Source organism: Orcinus orca, chromosome 2 (assembly GCF_937001465.1).
Source record: "Orcinus orca chromosome 2, mOrcOrc1.1, whole genome shotgun sequence".
NCBI classification, from domain to species: Eukaryota; Metazoa; Chordata; class Mammalia; order Artiodactyla; family Delphinidae; genus Orcinus; species Orcinus orca.
In genome coordinates, this window is record NC_064560.1 from 96666667 (window position 1) to 96691212 (window position 24546).

The window sequence follows — 24546 nt, forward strand, 5'->3', positions numbered from 1 at the left end:
CCTTTGCTGGTTATATGTATACATGTTAGTGTATGTGTAGAAATATCTTCTCCCTATCTGTGCTTTACCTTTTCACTCTCTTAATAGGTTTTCTTTTAATAGAATTAGTTAATTTTAATGAATTCTAATACACAATTTTAAAAAATGATCAGTTCTTTTTATTTCCTATTTAAGAAATCTTTGCCTGTTCCAGGAATTGTTTTCTAGAAGCAAAATATTTGGTAGAATTATTTTCGCTCAATCACATTATGTTTGGAACAGTGCTGAAATAAGGTGATAGTTAAGAAACCTTGCCCTATGCATTGCTTTCTCAAAGGTAATAATTACCAGCAGTGGTTTTCCATATGGAAAACACTAGACAAGGTACTGAATCTGTCTGGACCACAATTTGCTCATATGTGAAATAAGGACAATGTAAAGGTTTTACCTTAAAGTGTTGTTATAAGAGTTAAATGAGATAGTCTGTGAACGTCTGTTAGCACAACATCCAACACAGAGATTAAGTACTTTGCAAGTGATAGCTATTATTAGTGTTGTGTATTACAGTTTAGAAAGCAATTTTACTGCATTTCAGGATGCGTGAATTTCAGGACAACAGGGTCATATTCATATGGTTTTACTTATGATTCTTGGTATGGCGTAAGAGGCTTTAACTCCCCCTCCCCCCGCTTCTTTCATATCAAGCCTTAGCTCTTATTATCCTCCTTATGATGTAACCATATCAAACTCCATTCTGTTTGCAAAACCTATCCTGATATGTTATCTCTGTGTGGTTTTCTACTACCTCTTATTTTATTCTTCTCTGTGTGAGGAGCTCCTTCAGTTCTACTTGAATTATAACTCTCCTATTAAGACTTTCTTGACCTTCTCATGACAGTGTCATGCTTAGTTCTGTGCTTTCTACGTACTTTATCTAGAGACTATTAACATTTGTCCATTTAATGTGACTAGGTGGGGCCTTCTTATTTTGTTTGTATTTTAAGTATATATGTTTCTTCTACTAAGCCATGAGCTTTCTAAGGGCTAGAGCTGTGTATGACTGATTTGTGGATTTTCAATGCCTGAACCAAGTCCAGAGTACTTGTATAAGTCCTTGTTGAGTATTCATGTAAGAAATGTGTGAATAGAAGTGAATGAATTTCTTTTAAACATCTTCAGGTGAAACTAAAGAGCCACTTGAAATCTCTACATTAAAACAAGATATGCATGTTTCACAAGATAGTTTAACAGCTGGAGTGGAAGAAATTAGATCTGTAGACATCATTAATATGCTGCTGAAATTTGAAATCAAAGAGGTATGTAATTTTCATCTGTTTTTATAAAATGAGGTGGATAAATAATGGATATTTGGAATTACCTCTAATAAAGTAAACTTGTAGATTATTGATATGGATAGAAAAAGCTTACAAAGGCTGTTTGTAATTTGTATGTAGAAATGTTTAAAAATTTGAGAGTTTGCTAAAGATGAGTTATATTTGGGGGATATAATATTTACAGAGAAAATGGTAATATGCCCTGTAACAGGCTTTTCAAATGATTTTAGGACAGTTGGAATGTGGCCTGCTTTGGATTTTATATAGGGAAGGCAGGAAAGGAAAAAATGACAGAGAAATTCTTTGCAAATTTTAGAAACCATTAATAGAATAAAACACAATATGCCTACATTTAAAAAATGTTATATTACCATTACCTGCTTTCCATCTGCAGATTCTTAAGGTAAGGTTAAATGAATTTTCCTCTTCTGTGTTCACACACATAACAGATATTCATTGCATGTACTAAGTGCTAAGGATACAGAAGTAAAAGACATAAACTCTGAACTCAAACAAGAAAACAATTAAAATTTTTGTTAAGTACTTCCATTAAAAATGTGCCCAGGGAGCTTGTGACAGTGATGGTAGGAAGAGGGCATCTAAGCAGTCTGAAAGAGTCAGGGAAGATAACCTGGAAGAAGTGAGATTTAGTTGAATTTTTAAAGAAGAAGAAGGTACAGTCTGAGGAAAGGAGTTTAGGAAAGGGGCTGGGACAGGGTAGAAAGAGGGACAGGCACACACGTGTGTATGTGGGAAAGCATCGCGGATACAGGGACTTAGAAGAACTTTCTCCAAAATCCCTTCATTGTTAAATAGCTACGCAGAGGTTATGTTCTATCTTTGAGTCAAAAATAATAAACTTTTAAACAAATGAGTGCTACTTTTTTGATCTGAAATACATGTTTTGAAACTAACTTCCTTCATGCTAAACCTCTGCTGTTTTTCTGGTTAATGTTACAGTTATTGAAGATTTTTAGGCTTTGATAATTGAAACATTGATAAATGAATAATTCTATTTGCAAATGGGTTTCATTAACATATGTACATATAAAACCTGTAAGTCCTTTTTAATATTATTTGTAATACATATAATTACAGTTCCCTTCCCTTAGGGCAGTGATTAGGGTGGGGGGAAGCAATTTGCATCCTCCCCTCAAGCTGATAATTAGCATTGTCTGAAGACATTTTTGGTTGTCACTATCCAGAGAGAGAGTGGGCTACTGGCAACCAGTGGGTAGAGGCCAGTGATGCCACTAAACAGCCTACAGCGCATGGGACTACTCCCCACTGGAAAGAATTATCCAGCCCCAGATGTCAGTGGTGCCAAGGTTGAGAAACCTTGCCTTAGGAGTAGTTTAAAAATTGACTGTTTATGTCAGACTTTCAGATCTAGTCTGACACCATCCATCAGACTAGGACTTCCGGGAATTAGGCAGAACAACTTTTTTTTTTCATAACTATCTTGAAATCCATTAAAATACAGTGACAGTGCTTTAAAAGTCTGAACAAGTAAGTGGGCCTTCCAAAGTAAATAACCCTAGGTAATTTCCAGGCACAAATAGAAGTGAACATCTTTACGCTGTGTGAATATTTTGATAATATCATTCCGGATGATTATTAAATTAACTTCAGTGTATATTAGTGAAATAGTTTGTGGTAATAATGGTACCTTTTTCTAGGTCGTGATTACTTTGATGGAAAAAGCAGAAAAGAAAGGAAGGCCTTTATGTGAACTAAATGTCCTGCAGCTTGGACTGGAAGCTAGAGTTAAAGCCTACGACCTGACTGCTGAAGCTTATCTAAAAAAAATTAGTATGCAATGCTTTGAGTTCACTGGTAAGTGTGAAGTATAGTCTCTGTAAATTGTGCATGTAATAGGCAGATGGTCACTACCTTTTTATCAACATGAAGCATATTTATTAGTGTCACCATAATTATTTAGTTTAAATTTATTACATTAATATGAAGTAATTTGATAGTTAAAATTCATTATGTAGTTATTTATCATAAAGTAAGTCTATATCTAAATATTTAGCAGAAAGTAGAATATATCTAAAAGAAAAATGAGGCATATGTCTTCAGTACATAACACTTCAGTACTTATGAAAAGCAACATAACATTATAACTGTGCTCTGAGAACAATACCCAGGTATAGAGCCCAGGGACCCTTTTTGAAAGGTGAGTTAATTTACTAGGAAGTAACTTTTTTTCTTTGGTTTTTTATTTATTTTAAAATTACATAAGTTTTTTATTTGTGTTTAATGACATTAATATATACTTGTGAAAAATAAAAATTAAACAACCCAGAAATATATAGAGGAAAAATTTAACATCACCTTGTAGTCTCTTCAGCCTTTCAGATTCACTTTCTAAATTGCACCAAGCCAACTTTTAAAGTTGGTATGGGTGTTTAAAGTTATAGGAACTCTATGGGGTAACTTTAAGTAAAGCAAACTTGTATTGAGAATAATCACTAGTTTAAGTATTTTATAGCTTTGTCCTTTATTATGATTTGTTCAAATAAGTAATACCAGTAGTACCAAATGTTATAGCGTTTATAATTGGCCAGTGCTGTTTTTTGTGTGTTTTTTGGAGTTTCTTTAATTTTTTTTTCAAAGCCAGCTTTATTGAGATACGATTTATATACAGTAAATTCACCCTTTTTAGCGTACAACTCTGAGTTTTGACAAACGTATATTTGTGTAACTGGCTGGTCTATTTTTAAATACATTTGAAATGTCTAAACGACTTAATAATGAATCTACCCTCTCTTTTTTCTCTTTTAGACTCTAAAGGAGAACCTCTTCACATTATTAACTCTTCTAATGTAACAGATGAACCCCTTCTGAAAATGTTATTGAAAAAGGTAGTTTCATTTCTAGGATTCTTTAATATTTGCATATATGAAATTATGTCATCCCCCTGTATATAATATCTTGGTTTTCTCCCCTAAAATTTTTCATCCTAAAACTGGTTAATTATAGTGATTTATGCAAGCATCTGACAATCCTGGATAATTTCAGTAAACTTCTGAGTTAATCCTATGTTTTTGAATAAGTAGATGTATACAAAGTTCCATTGTAATTTGAAGCAAAATCTATTATAATCTAGATACACTGACAGTTTCCCCTACCTTTAGCATTTCCTCCCAGGTAGGATAAGGAGTTCGGGTTTTTGCTTCTGTAGAATATAAGAAATGCTTATGTGGTCATGTTTTTGGCATGTTCTTCTTTGCCTTTAAGAAATATGTTTATAGTGTTTTCATAGCATACTTTGAAAAGTAAAGAATATATATATATTTTTTCAGTGTGTGAATTTTTAGTGTTTGCAACCCAGTGGCTTTATCCTCCATTATTTGTAGGCGGACAGTGATGGACCAGAATTTAAAACCATCCATGATAGTACCAAACAAAGACTTCAGGTAAATCTTTTCTAATTCACTATAAGGTTAGATTATAGTAATGATTAAATCTAGCTTCAAAGCCATCTTCAGTTGTGAGATTGTGAGCCCTAAAATTAGAATAAGCGTGGTAATAATAATAGGTTTAATTTTGTAGATAAAAGAAATGGATGGAGAGTTGAAATAAAGTTATTACAAAAGTTGATTTGATTTCCTAAAAGACTCCTCGTTTCCCAGATATAAATTAATGATTCCTTGTTGTACACAAATGAAATATTTTTTAAGGAAATTTTGTTCACTATGGTTATTTGGCGTAGTGTTGATGGAAGCATTAAACATTTGAATGAATTGGCTTTAGGATTAGGAAAAAATTAAGGGTAAGGCTAAAAGTATGGCTCAGTACAGACATTGGTCACCATCCATTTGAGCATGCATAGTCTGTCTTGGGACCATCTGTAAGGGGACCGACCAACCTAAGGCTGATAATACTTCTTGTATCTTTACTTAAAGCCTATCAAGTTCCTTTGAGGTTAGAATTGTTGTTAGGTGTGGGAGTGGGCAGTGTTGGTTTATTGTCTGGTTAACAAAGTAATAGTGAGTTCTTTCTCAAAAAAGAAGTCCTTAGTTGAACTATTCTTGTGCTACTTGTATATGTTGAGGTTTGACATAAAAATGTTTCCATATCTGAAATCTGCCTCTCTAATTGTTCATTATCTTAGGTTTCATTTTCATCCTTAAACTTAGTTCTTCATTTGGAAGCTTTACTGTCCTTCATGGATTTTTTATCATCTGCTTTTCCATCCTCTGAACCTTCTAAGAAGGAATCGGAGCTGAAGCCACTTATGGGGGAGTCCAGAAGTATCATTGCCAAAACTGGTATTAACTTTTGAGTCATGGTTTAATACTTTCTGTCTGAACTTTAATAATCATATAATAACATGTATTTTCAAGCTAAGATAACTGTTTATCACCTTAATGTTTTAGCTGCTTTGACAGATGAGGTTGGTTTCAAAAGAAAGCAGATTTTATCCCTATGGTATAATAGAGTAATTTAGTGAGAGATTTTAAATAAGTGTTTAATATTTATCACGTATTTATATTTGATTTCACTGCCTAGCTTTTATGTAAAATAAAGTTGTATATACTTTGCATTGATGTCTCCGTAACCTTCACTCCAGTGAAAGTGAGGAAGGAAGTAATTAAAATATGAACACAATCATGCATAGTAACAAAGGCCCATTTCAGTCACTCAGTTAAAACTACCTGGTGCTCAACAGTTTTCAGCTTTGCAAAACACAAAAGGAACAATCTCATGGAAGAGACAGACTCACTTTGGTTTCTAACCAAAACTGTATTTAAGTCACATAGAGATATGGGCACGTGCCACAATTTGTGCCGTGAAATATTAGACGTGGTATAGCGTGAGTGAACATGTGCCTGTTTTTAAGCCAAATATCATTTTAATTATTTTTCTTTCATGTCATATGATGTGAGTATCTAACATTTGGTAATTTAATTTTCAGACCATTACCTAGTTGTATTATATCTATATTACTGGCATCTTTAAAGTGAAAACTGTTAGTAATATTAGATCTGATACAAGGATGAGATTTTTTTTTTTTAACCAGGGAGCAGAGCAGTATTTTTGCATTAAACTAGAGTAAAAGAGTTTTACCTTCTTCATCTTTAATGTACTTGTTACATTAATATCCACGGAAATACTTACATAACATATACATACATACACACGCACATGCACACAGTTGAATAAATGAAAAAGCAATGTTTAAGCTCACAATAAACTACAAAAAATAGTAATCCAAAGAAACAATCTTCTAGTTATGCCAAATAGCTATTTTTTATGGTTTGATTTTGCTACTTTAAATCTTAAAGGGAAAAAAAAAAACCCTTTTATCATCTCGGTGATTAAGGACTGATGTCCCCATACTTTTACAGTTTTATAGGAAAAAGTGTTTCCTCCAGTCAAGACAAATCTCTAGGAAATTATATCTTAAATTTATCAATCAGGACCTAGACTAAAATAGATTAAGAGAATCCATTTGATTGTGATTTTTATACACGTGCACAGACACAAATACACATTATAAAATAATTTTTTGTTTTTCCTTAACTTTAGCCCTTTATGTTCATCTCTTATAGAACTTTTTTTAGGATTCTTCATGGAGAAACATAATATAATCTAGGGAAGTTGTCTCTATAGTTAATAACATGTATGTGTCATAGTTAATAATACATATTTTACTGTGATCACTATTTCAATTTTTCATGAAATATTTTTCTTTGATCTAATATATGATATGAAAAGGAGTTCCAAATCAAAATTTAGCTCTAATGGAATCTTAGAATTCTAATATAGGGGGTTTCCTTTTTGCCCACAAGAAAAATTATAGTAAAGTTTCCATCTAGCAAAATTATACTTATAAGGTGCTAGTAAACGTTGCCTTTATTTTTAATTTGGATGGAAATATGCTACTTGCTGTCTGATTGACATTTAAAAATAATATTAATTATATGTAATCTTAATGGAGACCTTTTTGGTTCTTCATAGTTCATAATGTACTTTTATTTTAGTGATTTTGGGATTATTTTATGTTATATCATCTTTGCACTTTGCTAATCACTAGGATTCTATTACTTTTCAGTATCCAGCAACACTTCTCAAGATGATGTGTTTGATTTAAAGGTCATAGCTGAATTAAATGCATTTAATGTCTTTGTCTGTGATCAGAAGTATAATATTGCAGATATTAGAATACATGGTAAGTAACTTTTTCCTGGTGTAGGTATTTCTGTTTCTTTACATAGACCTTCAGGAAGAATGAGCTTGTTGCACGGTAGATTTCTCATGAGTCGTCTTTTGGTTTACTTATATTGAAGATTCTTGCAAACTTCTCAAAGATGTGCTTTGAAGTGTTAGAAGTAAATTTGGTATGATTCATGACTGATGTGAGACATTCCTTATGTTTAAAAAATTTTTCAGAATAAGTCTAAGGCTTAATCTCATGTTCTGTTTGCATTTTCAGAATAATATAACTTTAAACTGAGAAATGAATATTATAACATCTCACTGAGTAAAGAAAATGTCATTATCCTGTTTCCCTTGTCTTTTGTGCTTATATAGCATCAGGAAGAGAAGTTTCTAAAAGAAATTTTGTAAGCTTTACTCATCATCAGCCTCATATAAAGATGAGTTCATATTATACCATGGGTTCTGGAGCCAGCCTGCCAAGGTTCAAATTTTGGCTCTAACACTTACTGGCTGACCTTGAGCAAATTAATTAATGTTTCCGTGCCTGAGTTCCCTCTTCTGTAAAATGGAGATAGTTATAGTAATTATTCATGGGATTGTTATGAGGGTTAAGTTTACAAATTTACATGTATTAAGAAAAGTGCCTGGTATGTACATAATAAGCAGTTAACAAGGGGTTAGAAAATCAGTTCCATTCAACAAATGTTACTGAGTATCTGTTTGTGCATAGCATGGTAATGATTTAGGTTCATTCTTGGGGCTTAGCTGTAGGCATTCTCTCATTCACTCTGAGGAGTGGTTTTAGAAATCATTCCTTTAGAAATTATGAGAATGACAAATATTTTTTTGGAGAGAAATGTTGAAAGATTGTGTTTTAGGTACAGTTTACTGTAGAAAGAATAGTATTTATTCATCAAATTATATTTAATTATAATTCCAATTCTTTAGTTTTCAGAGTAATAGTTTCATTATATAATGTTTGTAAAATAACTGTTTAACAAATGTTAGGTGTCACCATAAATGACCGATTCTGATCTTACTAATAATGCACAGGATACTTGTGTTTGGAGATCTGTGATTAATTTTCTTTGACATTTGATTTGTTTTGTTTTAAAATTTCCACAAAGTTTATGTATGAGATGCTTCTAGAACTTAAAGATATTATAATCTTTCTTAGGTATCTCATACATAGAAGTAGTTACCTTTGGGACTTCCCTGGTGGTCCAGTGGTTAAGACTTTGCACTTCCAGTGCAAGGGGCATGGGTTGTATCCCTAGTTGGGGAACTAAGATCCCACATTCCCACATGCCACTTGGTGTGGCCCAAAAAAAAAAAAAAAAAAAAAGTTATTATCTTTAATATGTCTAATAGTGAGTAATTTTTATCTGTTCTCTATCTTGGTAGTATATTATTGAATTAAAAACCACTAAATTAGTTCACTTGGATTAGGTGAAAAGTGTTGTGTTTCCCACAGGAATGGATGCCTCTATTTCTGTGAGGCCAAAGCAGACCGACATGTTTGCCAGACTTAAGGATATCATAGTTATGAATGTTGATTCGACTTCCATTCACAAAAAGGTAATTAAAAGATACGTTTCTATATTGAAATTTATTTTTGTTTTTTGGGGCTTGAGTTGCCTTTAATCATTTGTTCAGGCATTTTGTTAGGGAGTAAGCATGAATATGGTCATCATCTGCTTTCACAGTATATATAGACTAGGTGATTTGTAAGTTATTTCTAACCAATTAAGTGATTGATATCTCCATTGATAAAACTTTTTTTATAGATATAGGAAAAAGTTATTGTCAAGTTAAATGTTTTTAACTAATTTGTTGAAGGTTGAATTTAAGTGATGCTTCTTTATATATCAAGGATTCTGTAATAAGGAAACTTATTTATAATACAGTGATACAGCTCTTTTGATATAATAACCAGTTAATTTAATACTTTTAGGCTGTCTCTATTTTGGGAGATGAAGTCTTTAGGTTCCAAATGACTCTTTATCCAGACGCCACAGAAGGAAAGGCCTATGCTGATATGTCTAAAGTAGATGGCAAACTTACTCTCAAAGTGGGTTGTATTCAAATTGTTTATGTTCATAAATTCTTCATGTCTCTTCTGGTAAGTTTATTTTTAAAATATATTTATTTCTCATTGACACCTAAGTATCTTTGCCTATACATCTGAACCTAGGTAGTCAAAATCTTTACTAATGGGGCTGTGTGATAAAGTCCCAATTGCTGAATAGAATATTACAATTAAGGAAATCCTTTACATCATGGATAACTAAATGAATTTTTATTATCATTGTTTTGAACCTGTGAATGATCATTCTTTAACATTTCCATAGTTATATATTTTGAAAGTACTTTCTGATGTTTTAATTAGGCTTTTCAGTGTTATTTGTTTTATGAGAGACCCTTAAAAGGTACTTAGCGAAAAGAATCTTTTAAGGAGGTCATCAGGCATTTGAAGGACTAATACTGGAGCTTACAGCTTTTGATTATAATTATGATCAAGGCCATAAAATTCTTTTAATTATTTATTTCCATGTAAGTGTCATGGGCTGAAGAGTTTAATTTGCCTATGCCTCTTAGCAGGGCTGTTAATCAAAGCTTTTAAGTTATGGATTTCTACCTAAACCATCATGTTTTATTTTTCTGGAAAGTAATTTATTTGGAGGGGTGTTAGTTTAATAAACTAAATAAACCATTTACATTATTAATGGAAGAATATTGCTTCCAGTTCTTTTCTCCATTGGGAAAAATCTTTCTGCTTTTAGTTGAAATTGAGGTGAAAGATCTCACTCTAAATAAAGAATTTTTGACTCTTATTAATGATTGCAAGATTGTAAACACTTCAGCACCTTTGCTCATGTTAGAGTACACTTAAGAAAATAACCTTTAGAAATAAGCGGGCAAAACCTTAGTTTCTAAAACTAAGGACTAAAACTAATAGACTTTATTCCTATGACCTAGAGGTACAGAATTAAAGCAACTTTGGGAGATGTAAAGAGTTCTCCTTCGTCTTTTTATTTAAATTTGAATTAAGATGACAACATTCATGAGTAAAAGGGATATTTTAAAAAGTATTGTTACCAAAATTTGTCAAAAAACAAATAATTCTGAAATACATAAAGTGAAAGTTAAAGGATTCTTTCTTCTACTTGTTAATTATCACAGAGTGTATCTTTCTAGACTTTACTCCATGTACACAGTCATAAATAACGTTTCTTTTATATCACCTCTTTTATTCAGTTTTTCTTTCTTAAAGTTTTTCCTTTTAAAAATAAATCCTGTTTTGGGGGAACTCTAAATATCAGTATTTTCCAACAGAACTTCCTCAACAATTTTCAAACTGCCAAAGAAGCTTTGAGCACAGCTACAGTCCAGGCTGCAGAAAGAGCTGCTTCCAGCATGAAAGACTTGGCTGAAAAGAGCTTCCGCCTTTTGATGGATATCAATTTGAAAGCACCAGTTATTATCATTCCTCAGTCTTCAGTATCGCCTAATGCTGTTATAGCAGATCTGGGTTTAATCAAAGTTGAAAACCAATTTAGTGTAGTTTCTGTGGAACAGTATTCTCTTCCCCCAGTCATTGATAAAATGAACATCCAACTCACTCAGCTGAAGCTGTCCAGGTATAAATATATAATCCAACGGCAAATTACTTACTAGAAATAGAATTTTCATAAAATCTTTGCCAGGGGTAAAACACTCTAGTGATTTATGGTTCTTATTCCTTATTTCTTCTAATTATGAAACTTGACTGTTGGTTTTTGGTTAGTGGTTTATAATGGTGGATCTCATAGAATCTACATTTTGTCTTACTAAATTTATAACTTATTTTTTCACTTTATAAAAATTTCCTATTATAAAATTATAGTTTACTCAATAATACTTAATTTAGATTTATTTTTATTTATTTTCTCTGCACATAGCTATTTTCATTTCTGTACAGAGACAAAGACTTCTTAAAATGTAATAAAATTTAAGATTTATTTCTCATTTCCAAACCTTGTCACATTTAGGAATTCTCAGTAAGATATCTAATGGATTATCAAATCCAAATGGGAAAGTGTTCCCTCTGTTGAATGCCAAGAGTAACTTATTTGGTGGTTCAAATGTTTGTTGGCAGGCAGGCTAGATATGACTGTTATAATATGCTTGTTTAACTTCTAGGTTTGGTGAGTTTTTGCCTTTGAGTTTGGAGAAGTATTAATAACATAAACCTAAGGGCTAAGTAGAGTATCACTTTCTTTGTCCTCCAGTTTTAGGAGGATGTAACATTTGTTTGTATGACGTTGGACTAGTTGCTATTAAATATCCTTGTGAAAGATAGTAAATAGTGCAATAGTCATACTTCATGAAATTTGTCTCTTTGAAATCAACATTACGTAGGGTTTGTTTTACATAGCTCTGCATATAAACTTGAATTATTCTGATGCAGATTGATTTGTGAAAAGAAACATGTTCTAAAAGAACTCTGATAGCAGCCTTTAGTGTTTCGAAAAATGCTCCGTGGAAACTGTTGCACAGTATGATAGTCTTCATTTTAAAATGTAGATTTTAGAAATGTAAAATAAATTCTTATTTATCTTTCAGAACAATTTTGCAGGCTGGCTTACCACAGCATGACATTGAAATTTTAAAACCAGTCAACATGCTTTTATCCATACAGCGAAATTTAGCAGCATCATGGTATGTGAAAATTCCAGGGATGGAGATAAAAGGAAAACTAAAACCTATGCAGGTAAGTATATGTATAAAATACATGAAAATTGCTAGATAGGCTTTTATCATTGATCACAGTGTAGTTCAAGTGGACATCAGAAGTGATAATACATTTAAAGGGAATGCTTTGTTAACTGGAAATGAAGTTATCCTAGTTTCCCACACTTTTCTTTATTTCACATTAATTGGATGTTTGGTAAAACCAAGCAAGAAGTCTGAGGTTAAAAGCTATGGAGTCTACAGAAAATATTACTAATATTATTAGTAATTTTAGAAAATTCTATTAAAGTTTTAAGGCAGTTAAATTATAAGACATGGTAAAGTGATATTTAGATACCACATTCAAAGCACCTTAGTAGTATTTTTAATGTATAGAAGCACTCTTTTATAGAAAAGTGGACATTTTCAATAGGTGAATATGTTTATTTGGTAAGCATATAAACAGCAATACTTTTTTTAACATCTTTATTGGAGTATAATTGCTTTACAATGCTGTATTAGTTTCTGCTTTATAACAAAGTGAATCAGCTATACATATACATACATCCCCCTATCTCCTCCCTCTTGTGTCTCCCTCCTACCTTCCCTATCCCCCCCAAGGTGGTCACAAAGCACCAAGTAAACAGCAATATTTTTAATACTGTAGTTAGAAGGTCATATGTAGGCTCACAGGAAGAGATGATACTGGTCGAAGATGGTCATGGAAGTGTAGGAATCTTACGGTTCTAGTGTGCCTGTGGGTGAAACTGTTGAAGCCAAACAGTAGGGGATAGGGAAAGGGAGGGAGTGGCTAAACAGAATGTGTGAAAGACAAATAAAAATTTAGTAGTTTAGTGGTTTTTGATGTCTGTGATTATTTCAGAGTTAGTTCTAAGCTTAAACAAGAAGGGTCAAAGGAGCAGAGTCCTACTAGGGAAGATGTTAAAATTGAAGTTTGTTGTAGGAATGAAAGATCCCTATCTGTAGTATGAGTAGATATGATATATGAAGAAGAACATCTGTTCAGGATATTGATAGAGACTTTTCTATTCTGGAATATGAGACTGTTCTCTTAAATTCTCCCTTGCTAAGATTAGCTCTCAGAGCTAATATTTGATCCTTTTCAAATATTAGGAGGTGGTGAAGTTAGCTGTTCTTCAGGCAGCTGTGATATCTTGGTTGGTGTCACAGGTGGGAATGAATATACAAAGAAGTCCTAGGGAGTTAAAGTGACATCTGTTATCTAAGGACTAGGGCTTGGAGCAAATAAGAAATCCCTGGTCATTGTCTCTTGCTAAAATATCTCCCCAGTTTCATTTAGGCTGGGAATCAGGCAATTTCCTTGGTGATAGGGACCTAATTTGGGGGACATAGGGTACTCTGATGTTCAGAAGAAAAGGTGCTATGAATGTGTCTGTGTGAATTTGTGTTTAGGTACTTGAAAAAGGCCTTTTGGACCACTCTATGTGTAGGGGAAGTGTACAAGAGATGGAAGGATTAAAAGGTTTAATGGATCTTAGCAGCCAGTAGCATCTTTGTTTGTTCTAGCAGCTTCATGTTGTTATGCAGCCACCCATGAGGTAGATGATATTATTCCTATTTTAAAGATTAAGAAACTTGAGTTAGGGACTTCCCTGGTGGCACAGTGGTTAAGAGTCTGCCTGCCAATACAGGGGACACGGGTTCAAGCCCTGGTCCGGGAAGATCCCACATGCCGCGGAGCAACTAAGCCCGTGTGCCACAACTACTGAGCCTGCACTCTAGAGCCTGTGAGCTGCAACCACTGAAGCCTGTGCGCCTGGAGCTGGTGCTCTGCAACAAGAGAAGCCACCGCAATGAGAAGCCCACGCACCGCGATGAAGAGTAGCCTCCGCTCACCCCAACTAGGGAAGGCCCGTGTGCAGCAAAGAAGACCCAATGCAGCCAAAAATAAATAAATCTAAAAAAAAAAGCTGCATTGCAGGAGAGCATCTTTTTTCTTCTTGGTAGAGACTGGAAACTGAACAGCATTCTTCCGGTATTGAGTTTGGAGGAGAGTAAATAATGTGGAGGAAAAATCCAGTAGTGGATGTAAAGAGAGAGAAGCAGAATGGAGATGAGGAACTAGGGAGAGGGGAGAGGGACACAGGTCCAGGAACAGGACAAGATAGATAGTAGCAGTTAAGGCAGGAAGAAGGGAGTACCGGAAGTAGGGGCTTGGATATGAGTGGAGGCAGATGCGTGTTTACACACAGGAGTAATGTCTAATACTGTACAAGATGAAATACTTTTATCCTGGTATTCATGGCCACAACTTGCTTTTTTTTTTTTTTTTTTAGTTAGATGTACAATTAGTTAATTTGAGGGACCATAAATTAAGACATAGATATTATATTTTGCATTTTTTATTACTTTGTATTAACAACAGCCTGTTGTTGCTTTCTAGGTTGCTCTCAGTAAAGATGACTTAACAGTTTTAATGAAAATTTTGGTAGAGAATCTTGGAGAAGCTTCTTCACAGCCAAGCCCTACACAGTCTACCCAGGAGGCTATAAGAGTAAGAAAAGACGTTTCCAGTAGACCTGACCACCTCAAAGGTATAAATTGATGGAGATTTTTGCTTTGATTATAGAGAAAAATCAGTATTAATGCCATATTTAGTGTTGTTTTTAGTTGTCCAGCATAATGTGGTGTGAATGATCCAGCATTGTATTATTTACTGTGGAAAATCAGCTGGGGCTGCCTTGAAGCTCCCAGGGGAAGGAGATAGGCTCATTGCTCTAAATGGAGGGCCCACCTCTTATCGCCTGCATGGTACATATTTGCCCTGTATTTGTGAAAGGTGAATTTGTCCAATTCAAGGGACACTGAGGGGGTGTACTTTGAGAAAAAGCAAAGTAGGCATGTAGCATAGTAAGGTCCCAAATTAATTGAGAGAAAAGGACCTTGGTGTCATACTCAGATGACTCGTCCATAAAAAAGGAAGGTATTCTTGTTTAGTAACAGCATTACTTATCTGGCTTCACTGGGGAGTGTGATAGTCAGATACATAAGGGAGTTTCCCAGATTATTAAAATTGAATCTTTCAAAAGCTCTGAACCTTTCAAATTCAGCCATTTTTAAAAGATAATTTTTCTAAAATATAAGGTTTCCTTTTGCTTTCTTGAACAATTATATAGAATAATTTTATAATTGCACTCTTTTCATCATTTAAAATCGTTATGTGAATATCATATGTTTTATTTTAGACTGTGAATAGGTTAATATTTCCATGGCTAAAAAGAGATGAAGTGTTCCTTTTCCATATAATAAATGGCCCCAGACTGCTGTGCTTTTATAATGCTCAGGTCATCAGCTGTTACTTATGACAACAGTCGGTAAAACCGCCAGTTAATAACACTGTACCAGCACTGCTTCACCTATAGTTAGGTCTGGTGTGTTTTGAAATCACAAAACAAATGACTAGAGCAGTGTGAAAAATAAGGTTTTTCGTTCAGGATAGTTATGAGTACTACATGAGTTTAGTGAGGTCAGCATCTTCTCCCAGGTTACGTTCATGCCACTGTATAGACAAATGCTAGATAAGTAGGCTGTAGCTCCCGTTAGACAGGAACTATGTACACATGAATAAACTGTAGCAGGCAAGCTTTATGTGATTAAGGATCTCGTTATGTTCAGCTGTGGTCAATTCGTGTCTCTGGTTCAGGCTATACAGTTAATGTGGTACTTGGGAAAACTTGTGAGTTCAGATGGAAAAGCTACAAAGATGATGAAGATTGGAATGTAAATTATTTTCAGGAAAGGTAAAGGAAAAAACCCTAGAGCTTTCCAACTTGGAGAAGCCTTTATCTGGTTAAAGTTTTGCGGTGTTTGCTTTTCCAGTAACTTGTACAGTAAGAATAGACTTTCCTATAAGTGACCAAAAGAATAGAATCAATCTCCAAAAGAGATTGCAGAATCACTTTGTAAGAGTGATTGAAAGCAATATGTATTGTTCTTTGTCTAAAAAGTTTCTGCCTAAAGATGAGGGGAGAGACTGAATTATTTGTCGAAGTCTCTTTCACCTCAGAATTCTGAAGGCTCTCTGTCCCAAATTATATTTGAGCTCTCCTCGACTCTGCTTTTGAATTACATTCTGTTCTTCTTGTAAAGGTAATGGATTGGGTGATATAGGTAATTAAAGATAGTGAGAGTGAACTACACTAGCAGAAGATCTTTTACTGACTGGCTGTCTGTTGTAGGACAAAGTATTTTACTTTTCTCTACCTCCAATTTCATAATCTCTTGAGAATGGCTTGTAACCAGTTATGTGAAATGCTTTGATAATTATAAACTATAATGAAGTAGTCTTGCTCTGGATGGGCTTTTTAAAAAAAGTTGTCTCGATACTCTTTGCAAGGCCCTCTCTCTTTATTTTAATTTTTTTATTTATATATATATTTTTTGCGGTACGCGGGCCTCTCACTGCTGTGGCCTCTCCCGTTGCGGAGCACAGGCTCCGGACGCGCAGGCTCAGCGGCCATGGCTCACGGGCCCAGCCGCTCCGCGGCATGTGGGATCTTCCCGGACCGGGGCACGAACCCGTGTCCCCTGCATCGGCAGGCAGACTCTCAACCACTGCACCACCAGGGAAGCCCCTCTCTTTTTATTTTTAATGTAGATAGTCTGGCTCTATCACTTTGCCTTGTATTAAATATATATGGAATACATGCCATTTTTGTTAATTGTCTCATAATGATTTAAAGAATCCTTGAAAATATGATATAAATTTAGAATCTTAGCTTTTAAAATATGTATAAAATCATATACATACTTAAAAGCTTTTTAATTTTCATATTTATGTTTGAACCCTCAGAACAAGAAGATGGGACAGACTCAAAGCTTTCTTTGGACCAGAATGTCACTCTCCAGTTTGACTTTCACTTTGAATCTCTTTCTATTATACTTTATAACAGTGATCCCCACCAGGTATGTAGTTAATGTCTGCATCTAGGAATATGTCTTTAGCTCTTGATATTCAATTTTAGAATGTTGTCATTTTTTTCTTTCTTTTTTTTTTTTTGTGGTATGCGGGCCTCTCACTGTTGTGGCCTCTCCCGTTGCGAAGCACAGGCTCTGGACGCACAGGCTCAGTGGCCGTGGCTCACGGTCCCAGCCGCTTCGCGGCACGTGGGATCTTCCCAGACCGGGGCACGAACCCGCGTCCCCTGCATCGGCAGGCGGACTCTCAACCACTGCGCCACCAGGGAAGCCCGCATTTTTTTATGTGACTTTTCTTCTCAAAATTTATGTCTATTAAATTCTATTTGGCTTAGAGAATATGTATTTGATCTTGCTCTCTGCTTTCATTTTGTAGTGTTTTATTTTTTTAAATATTTATTTTATTTGTTTATTTTTATTTTTGGCTGTGTCGGGTCTTCGTTGTGGCATGCAGGATCTTTTTGTTGCAGCACACGGGCTCTTGCAGCGCGTAGGCTTCTCTCTAGTTGTGGTATGGGGGTTTTCTCTTCTCTAGTTGTGGCGCACAGGCTCCAGGGAACGTGGGCTCTGTAGTTGTGGCACACGGGGTCCAGAGCGCATGGGCTCTGTAGTTTGCGGCATGCGGGCTCGCTCTTTTTTTTTTTTTTTGCGGTACACGGGCCTCTCACTTTTGTGGCTTCTCCCATTGTGGAGCACAGGCTCCGGACGTGCAGGCTCAGCGGCCATGGCTCACGGGCCCAGCCACTCCGCAGCATGTGGCATCTTCCCGGACCGGGGCACGAACCCATATCCCCTGCATCGGCAGGCGGACTCTCAACCACTGCGCCACCAGGGAAGCCCTGCATGCGGGCTCTTTCGTTGAGGCGTGTGGGCTCAGTAGTTGAGGCGCGTGGGCTTAGGTGCCCCGTGGCATGTGGGATCTTAGTTCCCCGACCAGGGATCGAACCTGCCTCCCCTGCATTGGAAGGCAGATTCTTTACCACTGGACCACCAGGGAAGTCCCAGTGTTTTTAATCTTACTAGGCCAAGGAAAAGTTCTTACTTTTTTCCAAGTAATCAGCACTAAAACACAACCTATCTCTAGGAGAAGAATTTTATATATGAGTAATTAATTATATGTACAGTTTTATTACATAGCTAGATATATATGCATATTTAACTAAGGAAAATAATTTAGTAGTGGCTTTGGAACCTTAGAGGATTATTTTTAAATTCGTGATTATCCATGATATATAAGCATTAATTATATTTCTCTTGAATAAATTTTATATGTAGTAGATACATATTAAGGATACTGATGAGTGAATTGAGGAACCAGGGTCTAGTGCCATTATGATTTGAACCACATAATGTGTAATTGATATTTTAGAAAGCTATTTTTTTTATTATATAGGTAGTATCTTCTAATAAATGTTTTTGATTATATCAATTAATATCTCATAATACTCATACATATGGTACCCATAATATGCACTGATTGTAAGTATTATATCTGTTGTTTATGTCCATTTATATGTTTTCTTATGTTTCATATTTTCTAAACATTATACAATATTCATACATTGTTATTGTTGGGCCTTGGGCTAGTGTCTGTCATTTGTGCAATGGACTGCCTTAATTTCATTTTTTTTTCCAAATTTTATTGAAGTATAGATGATTTACAGTATTGTGTTAATTTCTGCTGTGTATCAAAGTGATTCAGTTATACATATATATATTCTTTTTTATATTCTTTTCCATTATAGTATATCACAGGATATTGAATATAGTTCCTTGTGCTATACAGTAGGACCTTGTTGTTTATCCATCCTGTATATAATAGTTTGCATCTGCTAATCCCAAACTCCCAATCCTTCCCTCCCCCTTGACAACCAGAAGTGTGTTCTCTTTATCTATGAGTCTGTTTGTGTTTCATAGATATGTTCATTTGTGTCATACTTTAGATTCCACATATAAGTGATATCGTATGGTATTTGTCTTTCTCTTCCTGACTTACTTTGCTTAATATGATAATCTGCAGGTCTATCCATGTTGCTGCAAATGGCATTATTTCCTTCTTTTTATGGCTGAGGAGTATTCCATTGTATACATGTACTACATCTTCTTTATCCATTCATCTGTTGATGGACATTGAGGTTGTTTCCTTGTCTTGGCTATTGTGAATAGTGTTGCTGTGAACATAGGGGTGCATGTATCTTTTCGAATTATATTTTTGTCTGAATATATGCCCAGGAGTGGGATTGCTGGATCATATGGCAACTCTATTTTTAGTTTTTTGAGGAACATCTATACTGTTTTCCATAGTGGCTGCGCCAATTTCTATTCCCACTAACAGTGTAGGAGGGTTCCCTTTTCTCCACACCCCCTCCAGCATTTGTTATTTGTAGACATTTTAACGTTGGCCATTCTGGCTGGTGTGAGTTGACTGCCTTAATTTCTAATGTTTAATGTTAAGAAAAAGATCAGAAAATGACGTAATGGAAAATGAACAGTTAAATGGATTCTTCATTTCAGTTAAGGTACTATCGTTCTACTGGTTTCTCAGCCTTAGAATCTTTGTGTCTTCTTTTACTTCCTTCTTTGTAGACCTTCTTTATTCATTTAGATAGAGTACTGTCATTTTTTTCTTTGAGTGAACATTTGTTCTTTCCTGGCAGTTTTCACTGCTGCTTTATTTGAAACTTCTTAGCTTCCACAGTACTGCAGTGGCTTCCTTGTTCGTTGCTCCTTTTCCTTTCATGCATCCTAGACATTGGCACAAGTCAGTTTCCTCAATTAATCTTATGTAGCCGTTTACAACTTCCCATTCTACTTAGAAAGCATTCAGTGTTATGTTATGTGAATTTTAACTTATTAGAAAAATTCATTGGCTCCAAATTGTCTACATCAGTAACCATATCACAAACACTATTATATTGTGATCAGTAGACGTGTCACTGGTCATTTCTATTAATAGTTACAGATCACAAGTTTGTGAACTATTTACATTTTTATAAATTAAAGGCATTCCAAGTTTTCCAATAATAATTTCATTCTGACCCACTTACATGCATTGTACTCTTTTGAGTGAGAGAAGATAGGGAGTTATAACCAGTGTGCCAAGAATTGTGCATCACCAGTACCCTTTTATCAATGCCATGGTCTGTAGTGAGCAATTATGACTGAACTGATCATCTTCCCCGAATTTTTGGTTTTTTTTTTTGGTTGGTTATAAAGATTGAGGTCCTTTTTCCTTAAAGTTTAAATATTTGGCTTAGGATCTGGGACCACGATTAGACCTCCACATTTCTTTCCAGACATCATTCCCTACCTTTCTTTTATTGGAATATTTAAGCCTAAGATGCCAGTGTGTACCTTGTGCCCTCAGAGCATCTTGAATTGTTTGCTCATGTTTTTTCCCCATCTAGAATGTCTTCTACCCTTCATAGCCTATCTCATTCCACTCAGTCTTTCAAGCTCAGTTAGTTCTCAACCTTCTTCATGAATTTTTCCCAGCCCACAATGATCTCTTTGACCCTATGAGCTTTTGCTGTTTATATTCTTTACCTAATCACTTAATATCCTTTGTGGAATATGGGAAGATATAAGTATGAATAAATAAGTGACGATATATCATTTTTTAATTATTTACAACTTACAGCATCTCCTTGGGATGTTCCTTGTAATGTATTTCTATTGTATTTTTTCAATTAGAGTATAAGCTCACTGAGATCACCTACCATGCCTTATCCTTTCTCATAAAGCCTTTAGTTCCTCTCACAGAGTGTTTTACAGAAGAGCTCATTAAATATTGGGTTGGCCAAAAAGTTCATTTGGTTTTAAGTAAAAATAAAAGACCTTTTTCATTTTCACCAAGAAGTTTATTGAGCAATGTATTCATTAACCAAACGAACATTTTGGCCAACCCAATATTTGTAAGTTAGCATAATTGACAGTTTCCTGGGTTCTTTTTTTATTTGCATTGAATTGTAAATTAGAAATTTTTATGTATTAACCCTTGTTGAAGATCAGCACACACACTTATATATTTATTTGTATATGCACATACAGTCACAAACATGCATATTATTCTTTGTTCCAGTTTTAACATCCATACTTTAAAAATTTGTGGTATGGATTTGCTTTTTTTTTTTCTTACATCTTTATTGGAGTATAATTGCTTTACAATGGTGTGTTAGTTTCTGCTTTATAACAAAGTGAATCAGTTATACATATACATATGTTCCCATATCTCTTCCCTCTTGCGTTGGATTTGCTTTTAACCTCTGAGTTAAGAAATATGTTTAAAAGTAATTACATAACACCTGAAGATAATTGATTCTTTTGCTTGAAAAATATACCACAGGAATCCAAACTTTCATTTCATAATGACAGTTTCCGGCTTGGTGAACTCAGACTACATCTTATGGCCTCTTCAGGGAAGATGTTTAAGGATGGCTCAATGAATGTCAATATTAAACTTAAGACATGCACCCTTGATGATCTCAGAGAAGGAATTGAGAGAGCAACATCAAGGTTTGTCATCTCTGAATTTGCCGCACATTATATAAGGTTGACATTGCACTTGGCATTGCTACCAGGCATTGATTGCTCAGCTTAGGATTGTCAGAAGGGGTCTTTTGATCATCTTTTTTAGGATTCTGTTCCTTGGGATTATCAAAAGACGTCTTTGGTCATATTTCAGTTTGAAGTGCATCAAGAAGTAGTGCTAATTTCAGGCTCAGTTGCTTTAAAGTTTGGATGAAAGGAAGTTTAATAATAGAGTATTGTCTTAAATGTGGGAACTAAGAAACTGTAAGAATTTTAATAGTTAAATCCACATGGGGTGGTTGATTGGTGATATATTTTTCTAAATTGTTCACAGTAGGCAGAATCTTTTTTTCAAAAAAGCCTTAAAGTTATGGATCTTTCTTTTGTTTTATTTTGTCTATATATTTTAAAACAGTTTCGTGAAATTTCTTTAAAAGTTTTAGTAGATCAACTATACTTAAAAAAAGACCCTACGGGATTAAAAAAAAAAATGGAATCCCTAATTTTCACATTATCAACTCATTTTTGAAAGATTAATTTATATCACCCTACTATAAAGTGAGGAACATGCAACTTCAATAGCCTAATTATATTTTTATTCCTTTCCCAAATAATGAGATGCATAATATTTTTGTCCTTGTTTTTTGGAGAAAAACTATTCTGCTACTTGAAGTTGGACCCGTTGAATATGTATTGAATACTTCTGAGCCCTTTGTTTTTCTAACAGATGAATAAATGAGGAAAGAGTGCTATCATGCAACCAGCTTTTCTGATTTGCAAATTTCATGTCTTGGGGTAGCATCTAGGCAAGGGTGATAAAGGCCATCCTTCTGTTTCATAGCCTGCTCTTTGCAGTGCACATGAGGATGTGTGGGAATTATTATATCATTGCAGACGCTTGATGAACACTGCCTGATTTGAATTACATTGAATAATTTGGGAGTCAGTTGTATAGGATGATCTTTGGAGACAAATTCTTTCAGGGAGGTTTTATTTTGTAAAATAATATAAAGAGGTTGTCTTTTAAATTTTGTGGGACCACATTAATGTGTTTTGTTAATTGCCAAACTTCCTTTCAGCAGTCATTGTTTTTCTAGTATTGCATTATAATTATAAAATATTCTATAATTACTTATTATCATGAACCTTGCTGTGGAGATTAGGAGACCGTGTCTTGGTTGCTGATTAGCTAATTAGACTCGAGTTAACACTGATCTGTTTTCTATTCACAGATTGGAAACTGAAAGGTGAAAGAAAAATTACTAAAATGTATAGGAAATTTTTAATCTTTTTAATTCTTTTAGCAGAAATAAAATAATGAATGTATATATTTTTTTCAGAATGATTGATAAGAAGAATGGCCAAGATAACAACAGTTCTATGATTGACATAAGTTACACACAAGACAAGAATGGAAGTCATATTGATGCTGTTCTTGACAAGCTGTATGTTTGTGCCAGCGTGGAATTTCTGATGACTGTGGCAGATTTCTTTATCAAAGCTGTACCTCAGAGTCCAGAAAATATGGCTAAAGAATCACAGATTCCACTGCGACAGACTGCCTTAGCAAAAATCAAGATGGAGAAAGGTTAGCAGAATTTATCTGTCACCTTGTATATTTTACCAAAATTACAAACTGGAAAAAAGAGAAATGGAGAACTTAAGAATGTAAAATTACTCTTTCAAATTTAAATGTATTCAGCAGAAAAACCTTAGTAAGCATAGTTGTTTTTTTTTTTTGCGGTATGCGGGCCTCTCACTGTTGTGGCCTCTCCCGTTGGCGGGTGCGCAGGCTCAGCGGCCATGGCTCATGGGCCCAGCCGCTCCGCGGCATGTGGGATCTTCCCAGACTGGGGCATGAACCCATGTCCCCTGCATCGGCAGGCGGACTCTCAACCACTGCGCCACCAGGGAAGCCCAAGTATAGATTTTTTTAAGAGAGAGGTGGAGTAAAAATATGTATCGGATCAGGCACCAGGAAACCTCTGCTCTGGTTCCAACTCTGCCATTAACATTTCTTTACCCATCCAGAAATACAGCCTGTTTTATAAAAAGGGAATCTTTTATTCAAAGAAAATATTTGGAAGAATTAAATCATATTGAAGAGCAATTAAACAGCTGAAAGCAGAGGGTGGGAGTATTGGAGGACCCAACATGACACCGCTGGACATCACCTTAGATTCCTTAAAGTTAGCAGAGGGTTTGCACAGGTCTGGTCTCCGTGTATGCTGGTGCCACTCCCTGACCCATAAACTGTTTATTCCAGCATTGCCAAGTAGATCAGTGATTTTCTCTGTTAAATTGTGATTGTCTAAGGTCAGGCATTTTTCTCTCTAATGTGCAACTCAGGAAGATTGGAAAACTGCTGTTTACTGGCAAGGTCAGAATATTATTTTTCCATTTACCTTTCTTAAACAGTAATCATGTGATATCTCTGTATTCATATATGCATGTCATGTAGTTATATTATAGATTGTATGACACTAACTGTAGACTTAAGGGTGAAATCAAGGCAGACAAGTAATAATGGCCTGTGTACTTATCAGGGTCTCCTGTCCTCTTCCTGATACTCCCCTCGCCTGTTTTCCCTTCCTTGCTCCTGCAGCATAACATAGGACACTCAGACGTGTACACACATGCATCGCATATATGCGTTAATTCTGACAAAAAGAACTTCAAAACAAGATGATTTTTGCTAGGTCAAAGTGAGAATGATCTTCTTAACAACAGGGATCAAGATTGCATTATCCCACGTAATCAGCATTTGTTAATAATCATTTATCATTTGTCTTTACCGATCAGTTATTAATATTGTTACTTTCACCATATCTATAATAGCAGGATATTACAAGCAACTTAG

General features: G+C 34.8%; 1 protein-coding gene across 4 annotated transcripts in view; it reads left to right on the forward strand.

Moving 5' to 3' along the window:
* The window catches only part of VPS13C (vacuolar protein sorting 13 homolog C), a 176583-nt gene that overhangs the window by 98342 nt on the left and 53695 nt on the right, over positions 1-24546 (forward strand). For all 4 annotated transcript variants that reach the window (XR_007475254.1, XM_049705299.1, XM_049705298.1 and 1 more), the window contains exons 36-49: positions 1159-1295; positions 2993-3149; positions 4101-4180; positions 4676-4735; positions 5434-5590; positions 7378-7494; positions 8959-9062; positions 9439-9606; positions 10821-11125; positions 12090-12237; positions 14623-14773; positions 17032-17144; positions 21502-21671; positions 23027-23274. Coding sequence is in view for 3 of the 4 variants with exons in the window: in XM_049705299.1 (XP_049561256.1) it covers positions 1159-1295; positions 2993-3149; positions 4101-4180; positions 4676-4735; positions 5434-5590; positions 7378-7494; positions 8959-9062; positions 9439-9606; positions 10821-11125; positions 12090-12237; positions 14623-14773; positions 17032-17144; positions 21502-21671; positions 23027-23274 (2115 nt within the window). In the remaining variant the exon portion in view is untranslated. The remainder of the gene's footprint in view (positions 1-1158; positions 1296-2992; positions 3150-4100; positions 4181-4675; positions 4736-5433; positions 5591-7377; positions 7495-8958; positions 9063-9438; positions 9607-10820; positions 11126-12089; positions 12238-14622; positions 14774-17031; positions 17145-21501; positions 21672-23026; positions 23275-24546) is intronic.